Consider the following 12,197-nt stretch of genomic DNA (forward strand, 5'->3'; position numbering starts at 1 on the left):
GCACGAGCGGCCCCATTCAGAAGGGAGAAGACCGGACTGCGCAAGTGCGTCTAATCGGGCGATTAGACGCTGAAATTAGACGGCACCATGGAGACGGGGACGCTAGCAACGGAACAGGTAAGTGAATAACTTCTGTATGGCTCATAATTAATGCACGATGTACATTACAAAGTGCATTAATATGGCCATACAGAAGTGCTTACCCCCACTTGCTTTCGCGGGACAACCCCTTTCACAGTGACGTCTGCGCTCGTACAGTCATGTTGACGACTCTCGTCCTGTCTAAATGGGACATAGTACAGTGTATCATTTATTTCCTATTCCATAAGTGTTCCTTTAAGAGAAAAGAAGATAATTGTGAGGAAGATCTAATGAAAACAGTTAGTAGCAATTATAGGTGTTGATATTTTGTTTATTTTGTGTTTATTAAAACTGTAAGTAAACTTTCAGAAGGCTTTTCAGTATAAGCCGTTCTGTGTACATGCAGAATAACATTATTTCTCACCTTTATATCACTTGTACCGGCATTTTTATTAGTTTATCCCTTTTGTAGACTAAGATTCTAATTGCTCGTTTTCCCTGACCCCACTCCAGAATGCTGAAGACTAGCTGCTATGATGTATCCCATAGATTGCACATATAAAGAAGAGAAGATCCTTCTCCTCTACTGTACCTCTGTCTATCATATGTTGGGAAACAGCAGCAGAATGAAGGACATTATACAGCTTTACTGAGCAGTGATGCTGTTATTCTAACACTGGGGTGAAATAAAATATTTGCCAGATGCTGCAGCAGCATCTCTGCATATGTCTTTATCTTTGCCTCCAACCAGCAACTCCTTCCTCCTCCTCCCCCCTCTGTAGACATCTATGGTTGGAGCTGTAATCAAATCTCTCAGTATATTAACCTTTGTGTATAAATTTAATCAGTAAATTCTGAGAGAGTGATTAGTGCAGGAGGCAGAGGAGTATAAGCATTTTTTGTAATTAAAAATATTGCAAAGTTGCTTAACTGTGCTTGTCCTACCAGTTTATGGAAAAAATTAAATTTAGTTACTTAGAGAAGCAGGTGGAGAAATTTTCCTGTCTGTAAAGTACAGTATGTAAAATGTAGTGCCGATTATTCTCTTATTGTTGAATTCTACAGCTAATCTGGTTCGGCATTATACTATAACCACCCCCCTCCTCTTTTGCCACTTGGATCCTACAGTATCTGCTGTGTGAACTGAAAGTCAGTCCCTCTATGTGTTCCTATGAGACTCACATCAAGGCTCTTTTAGACCTGCAAAAAGAAACTAACTTCTAGTCCACACAGCAAATGCTGATATATTCAGGTAGTCAAAGTTGGGAGCATGTAGTATGAAATAACACCAGACCGCAGCAGAGCGGACAATGTGGCGGTAGAATGCCCAGTAGGAGAATTATCAGCACCGCCTTTTACGAACTGTACTTTACAAATGGAGGGGAAACATTCAAAACTCTTTCTAACTTTGTTACATTGACTCTTTCCTTCCCACTTCTACACTCTCAAAGTTCTGCCTCTGTCACATCCATTAGCTAAACACAATGTAACTCTCCACTGGCAACATTTTCAAAATGTGCTGGAGAATACAAATGAAAATGTAATTTTGTGACAATGTACAGAATTCAATAAGAACTTTCTCAAAGCAAGATGTTTCTGGTGGTAAATGGTTAGTGTTACACCTGTTTCATCGCTCTGTATCTTCTGCCATAAATCCAGAGTTCATTTCACAAGGCACAGATGTGACAAATGTTAATTTGACACTTAATGTGCTCTGATAATACAACTACAAAGTAGTGCAACAGTGCAAAACAAGTTATCACGATACACCAGTCATGCGAACTATTGCTACATCTGTATAATGGTACAACATTAGTCATAGAAAATACCCTTCTTCCACTGAAATGGCCTCTCTGTGTGTTGTAGGCTTTATAAAACATTAACATGAACAATAGTCGGCCACATAAGTGCTAAGATGTCTTATCTTTATGACGGCGGTCTTCCCAGTTAAAATAATGGGACATTTTACTGCATTTATTCAAGAACACTTTACAAAATCCTACGACCGTATAATAATGATTCCACCTTGATAAGTTTTTCCTTCACTGTTTCTTCCTGAAATGTAATATAAAACCCTTTTGTGTTTTGTCCTTTGGGAAATACATGTTTTAGTGTGGAGGTATTCTCCACAACAGTCGTGAACTTGCTCTACTCTAATGCACTTAGGGTTTCATAATTCTGACATGCAAAAAGCAAAACTGCCATTGTTAAATGCAGGCAAAGCAATAAAGTGCAGTAATAATCCTAAAATTCAATCCACTCACACTGTTATTATATCTATAGCTTAGCCTAAATTACAAGTTATTGTCTGTGCTATTCAAGAAAAGTAACTATTCTGTTAAGTATTTATGACTTACCTCCTTTTTATTGAGGGCTTACTCACACGAACGCATTTGCGCAGGTAATAAGCAGTGAGTAGAACCCATTGACTTTAATGGGTTCATTCATATGAGCGTATTTTGCATGCACATTTCATTCACACAAAAAATTAAACAGCATGTTCTATTTTCAAGCGTATTGTTCATGAAAATAGCACATATTAAACTTAATTGCCCATTGAAATCAATGGGAGCGTAATTGCGTGTTTTTTTTACATGTGGAAATACAAAGGGCACGCGCATGCAAAAAACAGTAAAATACACACACATCCGTGCAAAGTGCAAAGCCCATCTTGCAAATATGCAAATGTGTGTGTGTAAATATGCTTGCGCCCGTGCAAAGCTGACCATAGAGTGCTGCAGAACTGAACACTATGAATGGCTGGCACTATTAGTTCATGCTACTGCTAGTTGTGTTCCCATCAGATGTCTGCTCTGTTTCATCATCTTTGAACACCCGACTCATTGCTGCAGTGATGGAACCACCAAACCTCTTCTTCCTATGTCTACCCACAAAGAAGTAAATGAAAGGGTTTGCACTGCTGTTAAATATAGTAAAATATGTGGTGACAAAAAAGAACGTTACAGCGGACATGCTTGTGAATGCCTTGAAATAGAGTAAAGTCCACAACAATCTCATAGGTGCCACTGAAATGAGAAAAACCACAACTGTCATTATTATGGCAAGATAGATCTTGGGTGGTCGGGATTTCTTCGATGTTGTTTTAATGATATAGATTAAAATAAAACTGGACAGAAACATCAAGGGTATGAGGATGACAAACGTGACGACTGTTGAGAATATCTGCATTCCTGTACAATCTTTTGTTCCAGCCAGGAAGGACTCTTCAGGGCAGATAAAGTTATCCAAAAGGGACCAGAGAACGCCAAACAACCAGATCAACCCACAAGTAAAGGTTGATAAGTGTTTTGGCCGGTAACATTTATACCATATTGGATAGAGTACAGAAAGGCATCTTTCTACACTTATTGCAGTAAGGAAGATCATACCAGCGCTTATTCCAAAATCATATATTACTTCTATTGCAAACAGGGCTGTAGCGGATGGCATTTTGCGGTTTAACATTCTTTCAACCAACAATAGCAGCAAAACAGCCACAAAAAGAAGGTAGATAAAGTCAGCAATGGCAAGGTTCAGAATATACACCGTATATTTGGTCCTCTTGATTTTAAATGTAAGAATCCAGGATACAATAGCATTTCCGAGCATTCCAAACAGGCAGAGTATAAAACCGACACAAGCCACAACGGAGTATGTGATGTGATCAGAATTGTTTGAATGCTGAGTAGCATTTGATGAAATGTTTCCAGATTCAGCCATGATAAGTGTAGCAGCTAAAAGCTTAGACTTTCCAAAAACACGCTGTGTTTTCCTGGTATGTCAGTGTCCTCACTCCTATAAAACAATGACAAGCAGTACATTAATATAGCAACTGCATGCAGCTTACAATCAATTATCAATGGATAAACTATTGGGTGTATTGGTCTGATTTTGTATCCAAAGAGTGCTAATAAACACCATACAAAAACAACAAGCGCTCCACATATATTACACATAGTGGAAACGTAATGTAAGAGTAATGATAATAATAACACTATAATGGAAACAAAAATAAAGTAATAACATTTATACAAACTGCTGTAGGGAATAAATTCAGGCACCACAGCAGTTCATATTAATTTTATTCTTTTCAGGGCTTGTTCACACGAGCGCTGTCCGTGCGCAGTATAGCCGTGTGCAAAGATCACGGTTCTACTGCTCTAAGGATCACGTGAAAGGACTAATTCCAGCTACTTGAAGTAGCCCATTCACAAAGTGTTTGGACAGCATGCAGCAAAAATAGGACAGGTTTAGAGATGAGCGAACCTACTCGTTTTGAGTAATTACTCGATCGAGCACCGCGATTTTTGAGTACTTCAGTACTCGGGTGCTAAGGTTCGGGTGGCGCCGGGGGGCGGGGGGAGGCGTGACGGAGCGGGGGGTAGCAGCGGGGAACAGGGGGGAGCCCTCTCTCTCTCCTTCTCCCCCCCACTCCCCGCTGCAACCCCCCACTCACCCACGGGGCCCCCCAAATTTTTTCGCCCGAGTACGGAAGTACTTGAAAATCGCGGTACTCGGGTGAAAAAGGGGCATGGCCGAGTAGGCTCGCTCATCTCTAGACAGGTTCTATCTTTGCGCGCACCACGGACCTTAGATGCGACCTGCACTCGTATATCCTATCTTTGTTAGATGCGTGAATTTAGCGCGTCTAATAGTTGTTCATGTAAATGCTTCTATAGGTACCTGTTGGTTCCTATAGAAACATGTTCTAAGCGCCTTTAATGTGCGGACAGCACCCGTCTGAACGAGCCCCAAATGTGCTTTCTGATGGGGCAAAAGATTACTTTACAGTAAAATCTGCCCCGATATCTACTTGTCTTACCTGCAGATTTGCCGCAGAATTGCTGCGTATTTGCTAATCTATGGCAAATCTGCACAACATTTGCATGGAAGATATTCTGCCATGTGTAAAGGCACTCTTTTCCAGACCAATTTTATTGCATCATTAAAAAGTACAACGTGTCCCGCTGCAGAGCAGGCCCTTGATAGAAAAATTAAGACGTTATGGATCTTGATATGGGAGTGAATTTTTTTTCTAAATTGTTAGGTCTTCAAGGGGTTAAATCTATTATATAGTGATTAATAATTTCCATATTTAGACATTAGCTGTCCAAAATGGGTCACAGGACGAAATATCACTGTGTAGTCCTGCAAGCTTGCATTCTCACCGAGGTCAATGTAGTTGCTGTGCGACTCCCAAGTTGCTGTAACCCAAAGATCAAGAAAAAGTCCAACTTTGGTGCACTTTTTGCAATCTGTGACTCTTCATTGAGGCAACTTGTGAGTTACACTGCAACCCCATTGACCTCAAAGAGAATGTGAGGTCACAGGGCTCCACAGCGATCTTTGGTTAGTTTGTAGCCCTTGCCTTATTACTGTAGAAGGCACAGAGGGCTATAGATGTGGCCCAGCTGCTCAATAATTACTCCTCAATGCTGAGGCTGTTTTCAAAGTGGATGCAGAATACCTGCTTGGTAGCAGAGTCGGCTGCCCTTTCTCTACATGTATTACTAGGGATTACAGGTAATTTATCTTTAGTCATGTGCCCAAAGGTGAGCCTTCTCTCAGACAATGGGCTTCATAGCAACTGCTATGCATGTCACTATTGCTATTTATACTCTCGGGCACATTGTCAGCTTTCGTAATACAGGATATTATCAGTTCGCACTGCTTTATACGTTGGTTGATGATTGTTTTTCAGCCAAAAAGTGGTTTAGTAAGTAAAATACAATTATTCAAAATGTATAGAAGATCTTTATCTGTACATCTTCATACTACAACATATTCTTCACTTAGCACGTACAATAACGCAGTGGGAACGCACCCTATGTGACTACACAAGGGGGTTTCGTGGCAGCTGGTGAAAACAGTGTTGCGACGATCTCCTCATGCAGAAACAAACATGCCATTCACATCTATTGTGAAACAGACAACTCTTTGGTGTCAGAAACAAATGGGAACCTTGTAAAATGGTTATATTGGGAGTACAGAATAGCGCAGACAACTATGTTTTTCTATACTGCAAATAAAGCATTAATACATAGAAAGCTTGTCCAATGGGCAATATAAGTGAATGGCCCTGTTTGTTTCCATCTGGGGAATCGGTCACAGCGCTGTTTTTACCAGCTATCACGGAGCAACCCGAGCCTAGTCACATAGCGTGTACAATAACGCAATGGGAATGCCCGCTAACGCGTGCAGTGAAACAAGATCAGCCCAGAACTCTGATGACGACTGTATTGTATTTATAACCAGAACTGCATACCACACAGGATTAGTTTATGTGTTCCAGGTCTAATGATCCTTATTTATAACCTGCACAAATTACCTAAGAGATCACAATGGGCAATACAGGAGGGGGCGGAAAAGTATTTGGCTGTATGTAGTCAGCATAACAGGCAGCATGGGATTTGGAAAGCAGAAAAGGTTTTGTGTCACCTATCCTCATGGATGATAAGCCCATTCATCTTCAGACAGCATGGTATAGCAGAGCCAAACTGTGCGCAAAATACCGTACCCACAAAGTAGCCTACACTGATATCTGGTGTGTTAACACTAATATCAAACTGTAATCAGTATAATCCCGATCACTTAATATGTCGTGTTCTTTCCTGGTTCAGAATACAGGAGTGAAATGATAATTGTGAAGTCCAGCACTCGTCTTGAAATAAAAGCAGAACCTTTATTGAGTTAGGTTTAAAATATCTGAAATGCAGTGGGGGCAGTTTCCATGTCTCACCAAACACATGGGGGACATTTACTACTGGCACAACTGCATCAAAAATTGCCACTTTTTAAGTTTGTACCAGCTCATGCCACAACTTGGGTGTGGAATAGCGAGAAGGGGTGTTGCTACACTGATTCAACAGATCTAACCCATTAAAGACCCGAGTGTTTCGGTCATAAAGGAGTAGGCATTTTTTAGTGATTTTACCCTTGTGGTGGTTTTATAGCCCTATTTTTTCCTGGATTGGCACAATTACTTTGCTTTGTTTATGGTTTTGCTATGCATAAGGCTATTTTTTAATACCTTTTTTCATTGAATTTTAAAATATATATTTTATATTATATATAGCTTTATTTTTTTAATTGTTTTATTGCTGTTAAAATAAATTATAGCAATGGGTTTGCCACTTTGTTTTGAATGTTTTGATATAGAATTTGTATCATCTTGGATTACAGGGCAGATATGGCTACAGTTTAGGTTGGCGTCAATAGGTTGGCATCACTAACATCCATAGTTACAGAGAAAACATTCCCCTAGTGTGACAGTAGTCCCATTCAGAGCTGGTCAAGGGGTCTGCTAAGACCCTGCTGTTCTGACAAGCTGGCTGCTGCCGACGATCACATGATCACCGGGTCCCGCTTCCTCCGTTCTCTACATAGGGGTCATTGAGTACTATGTAGGCTGTAGAAGAGAAGGCAGAAGCAGTTAAAACATTTCCATTATTACCATTCTAGGACTATATCAAAGGTAGACAATTACAAATGATTGTAAATTAAACATATCTTTTATTTAAACAGGTAATAGCTGAACTTGAAGCTACAATATCCTCAAATTTATAATACACTGTAATATGTAATAATATTCTTTTCAATAAACCATCTTAAAAACAATAAGATCTTTAAAGTCAGTCTTCACCCTTGGAATAACATTTTATTTCTATTATTCTAAATACTGTAGGTCCAACTTTTGGAGCGGATTAATTTCTTCGTATATCTTTATATACAGTTGGAGAACCTTTTTTTGAAATACAGCTTCAAATTTTCTGCATAGACATGTGGGAATTAAAGCAATCCTCTAGTTTTATACTGGCCCGCTACTGGTGGGAGAGGCAGGTATGTTATCTGCAGTTGTTCTCCTCATCTATCCCTACGATCTATCAGTTTTGGGTCCTGTTTTAGGCCGTCCAAGATGGCCGATGCAATCTTTAGACTACCTAATCTCCCCACAGTGTTAAACTACTAATGCACTATACAGCTCTCTGATTTGCCAGAGTTGCTCATCTGTGCAGTAGGTAGAGAAAAAATTGCTGCAGCCGTCTTAGACAGCCAAAAACTGGGCTCGAAACCAGCTGATTTGAAGGACAGCTAAGGAGGCAATAAAAATATATTAGGAAATTAATCAGCACAGACTTTTGAACCGAAAAACAGAATGATCCTATAAAGTAAAGATTTAAGCTCTCTTAGTATCTTCACTGTTCATTAATATGAAGAGTTTCTCACCTTCTTTCAGTCTTGAAATGTATCTAGAGTTGATGAGACTGTAGTAAGACACATGCCAATAGGCTGAAAATTAAAGAGAGACCACAAATGAAGTCACTTACAAATTATATACTGTTCTACCTCATTATATCTGTTTATTAACTACATGTACAGAATTTTGTGTTTTTGCCGATCATTACATATACTACAATTTTCTTCTGACACCATCAGCATTAAAATAAAAGTGTGGATTATGTTGAGCTGGTTTCACAAAATCACAAATCTGAAATTGCCAAATTCATAATGACCCAGAAAAAAGTTAGTATATTTAACAAGCTCAGTACACGCCATAAAAAAATACAAAAAACATGGCAAAATTAGCTAATTTTGCATATCTTGCGGATAGAAAGCAACCAACAAATGGTACCATCATGCAAAAAAAACACCCTCATACAGCCCCATTGACAAAAAAAGAAAAATGTTAGGGGTCTTTAAATGCAGTCATAAAAATAAACATTTCTTAAAAAATGTGAAAATGTTACAAGTAGAGATGAGCGAACGTGCTCGGCCACGCTCCTTTTTCGCCTGAATACCGCGATTTTCGAGTACTTCCGTACTCGGGCGAAAAAATTCGGGGTCGCCGTGGCGGCGCGGGGGTTGCAGCGGGGAGTGGGGAGGAGAGGGAGAGAGAGAGGGCTCCCTCCTGTTCCCCGCTGCTACCCCCCATGCCGCCACGCCTCTCCCCGCCCCCCGGCGCACCCGAGTACTTTTCACCCGAGTAGTGAAGTACTCGAAAATCGCGGTGCTCGATTGCGAAATCGCCCTTACCGAGTACGTTCGCTCTCTAGTTACAAGAGAAAAAAATAAATACATTTGGCATTGGCGTAATTGTACTGCCATTAAAAAAAAGCCAGATTTGCAGATTTTGTTAGTTTTGCCTCTATAAGGAAAAATTAATAAAAAGCAATCAAAATGTTATATGTACCCAAAAGTTGGATAAATGAAGACTAGAATTCATCACGCAAATAAAAACAAGCCCTAATACAGGCCCGTCACTGGAAAAATAAAAATGCTATGGCTCTTGGAATGCAGTAACACAAAAGCAAATCTTAAAAAAAAAAGCAAAAAAGCGTTTTCATGTACAAAAATAGCAAAATATGAAAAAACAGTATAAACTTGGTATTGCCAAAATCGTGTGGACCCAGAAAATAATGTTATGACATTATTTATTTTGCACACTGAATGCCATAAAAATGAAATCCAAAAAAACACATGGCGGAATTTCTTTGTTTTCTCCCAGTCTTGCTAAAAAAATGTAATAAAAGTTATACAATGTATTAGGTGTACCCCAAAATGATGTAATTAATAATACAAGTTTTCCCACAAAAAAGCCCTCATATGGCTATATTAATGGAAAAATTAAAAAGTTATGGCTCTAGGAATGCAACAATGAAAAAACTTTGTTATTAAGGGGTTAAGAAACTTCATTACTTGAAGGTTTAACATCACTGTGGTTTCTGTTCCTCATGTGATTAAGAGTGATGCAATCAATTTTTATCATAACAGATCCCCAACTGAAAGCAAACTACCAAACATTGTGGAAATATTTTTCTGAATAAAATTTAGAATTTCAGTTGACAAAGTACTGCCTGTGTTGGTCGACTGGGTAATAAAAACGAACAGATTTTAGCTAAATTGAATCCGGTGAGCCTGATTTTTGGCAGAATTCGTGGAAAATAGAATTTCCCAAAATACCTGCTACAAAGGTCAGTGTGAAGCCAATCAGTAGTTATGGTGCCTTGATGATGTCATCAAATATGTCCTCCCTCTTGCATTTGTGCAGAAGTTTTAGTGGATGGTTGCATCACATGACCTAGCCATATACAGTATAAAATGGCAACAGTGTAACCAGCGACCATTTTACAGTTGAACACAGGACAGAGAGGCTGCATCACGTTTATATGCCCATATAACATGTAGTCTGTTGTTAAGGACAGATATTCTTCAAAATATATATTGCTGATGGTGTGAAAGCTTGTATACCGGGGTTATATTGGAGGGAACAGAAAAAGAAGCTGCATCATGTTTATATGCCTAAATAACACATTGCCTGTCGATAATAGGGACAGATGTCCTACAGAGGATACATTCCTGCTGGTTGTAAAAACCTGTGTACTAGCAGAGAGCTTAAACAGGGTTCTATTGGAGGGAGCAGAGAAAGAAGCTGCATAACATTTATATGTCTATACAAAACATAGTCTGTACATCAGGAGAAGGTATATTGCTGTTGCTGTCATTGTATTTAGCAGACAGACAAACTATGCTTTGGCGTCGGGAATATTGCCGTTGACTGTAGCTTCAGACATCGTTCAAAGTTGCCATTCACACCAATATGAATTATTTGCATGCCTTATCCAGCTAGCAGTGGGGTAAGGAGAATTCAATTAGGCTGCACCAAACAGGGACAGTTGACAAATCTACAAGCTGTACTGTGTGACCACCTGTTCTCACAGATTGTGCCAAGGGATTATGGCTTAATTAGTTGGTGATGGTTTTTATGTTAATATAAAACAAAAATAAACCCAAACAGGGAATCATCAAATACACTCAGTGCGTGTCAGCGGCATCAGACAGAGAGAGTCATGATAGCAGCTTGCAGTAGGAAGAGGAAGAGGCGGACAGGGTGTAGGGTGTTGCAGACAGACATAAGGGCTGTACCATCATCATCAGCTATTACTAGTTGCAGCAGCACAAACATGAGGCTCACAGCTGGGTTTGCTCACTGGACTTGGGCATTTTTTGAAACCCCAAGTGATGACAGAAGAGTGGTCAACTGTACGATTTGCAGTAAGCATTTAAATTGTGAAGAGAACTTAAGCTACCTCAACAAAACATGTAGAACAGTCATATGAACTCCCACCACCTGTTGTCTTTGAGAGAGGGCAGGGGATGGTGGGTGTTCATGTAACTGTTCATAAACATTGTGCTGGGCCAGAGGGAGGAGAGTCAGCCTCATCCTGCTCCATCTTCTGCTGCTTCAGCTGCCTCTTCCTCCATCTGCCTCCTTGTTCATGCAGTAGCCTCTTAGCACAGAGAGGCAGTTTTGTGTAGGGGCAGTAGCACAAGTACTTCAGGCCTCTCTGCAATTGATGACTGGGCTTTAGGTTCCAAGCCACGAGTAAGAATTGGAGAGGAGATAAAGAGGAGAACAATGTTCTCGTCATGTGCCCCTGTAACTTTTTTGATGCACCCCATGATCTTATTTGCCTTAGCAGCAGCTGCCTGACACTGGTTTCTCCAGTTAAGTTTACAGTTAACTAAAATCCCAAAGTCCTTTTCCATGTCAGTTTTGCCCAGTGGTTTCCCATTTAGTGTGTAACGGGGACATGAATTTCCTCTGCACATGTGTATAATATTACATTTATCAGTGTTAAACCTTATTTGCCACTTTTTTTTGCCCGAGTCCCCAATTTATCCAGATCCACTTGCAACTGCCTTGTGTCCTCTCTTTGGTTAATTTCGTTACACAGTTTTGTATCATCTGCAAATATTTATATTTTACTGTGCAATCCTTTTACCAGGTCATTAATAAATATGTTAAAAAGAATATGGACAAATACAGACACCTGCGGTACCCCACTGGTAACGGTGACTCAATCAAAGTATGTACCATTAATAACCCCCTTCTGCTTTCTATCACTGAGCCTGTTACTTACCCACTTACACACATTCTTGCCAAAACCAAGCATTCTCATTTTATATACCAACATTTTATGTGGCACAGTATCAAAGGCTTTGGAAAAGACTAAATACCTAAGATCCAATGATTCCCCCTTCTTCCCTTATAATCTGGTCTGACAAAACTGACTCCTCATAAACTCATGCTGATATGGAGTTATACAGCTATTTTC

General features: G+C 39.7%; 1 protein-coding gene across 2 annotated transcripts in view; it reads right to left on the reverse strand.

Moving 5' to 3' along the window:
• Window positions 1-1,286: 1,286 nt before the first annotated feature.
• Window positions 1,287-12,197, reverse strand: part of LOC136612252 (proto-oncogene Mas-like) — a 38,430-nt gene continuing 27,519 nt past the window's right edge. For both annotated transcript variants that reach the window (XM_066592469.1, XM_066592470.1), the window contains exons 2-3: window positions 8,308-8,370; window positions 1,287-3,876 (exon numbers count right to left, since the gene is read on the reverse strand). In XM_066592469.1, the coding sequence (XP_066448566.1) occupies window positions 2,851-3,801 (951 nt within the window). In that variant the 5' untranslated portion in view covers window positions 3,802-3,876; window positions 8,308-8,370 and the 3' untranslated portion in view covers window positions 1,287-2,850. The remainder of the gene's footprint in view (window positions 3,877-8,307; window positions 8,371-12,197) is intronic.

This window comes from Eleutherodactylus coqui, chromosome 2, assembly GCF_035609145.1.
Source record: "Eleutherodactylus coqui strain aEleCoq1 chromosome 2, aEleCoq1.hap1, whole genome shotgun sequence".
Taxonomy (NCBI): domain Eukaryota; kingdom Metazoa; phylum Chordata; class Amphibia; order Anura; family Eleutherodactylidae; genus Eleutherodactylus; species Eleutherodactylus coqui.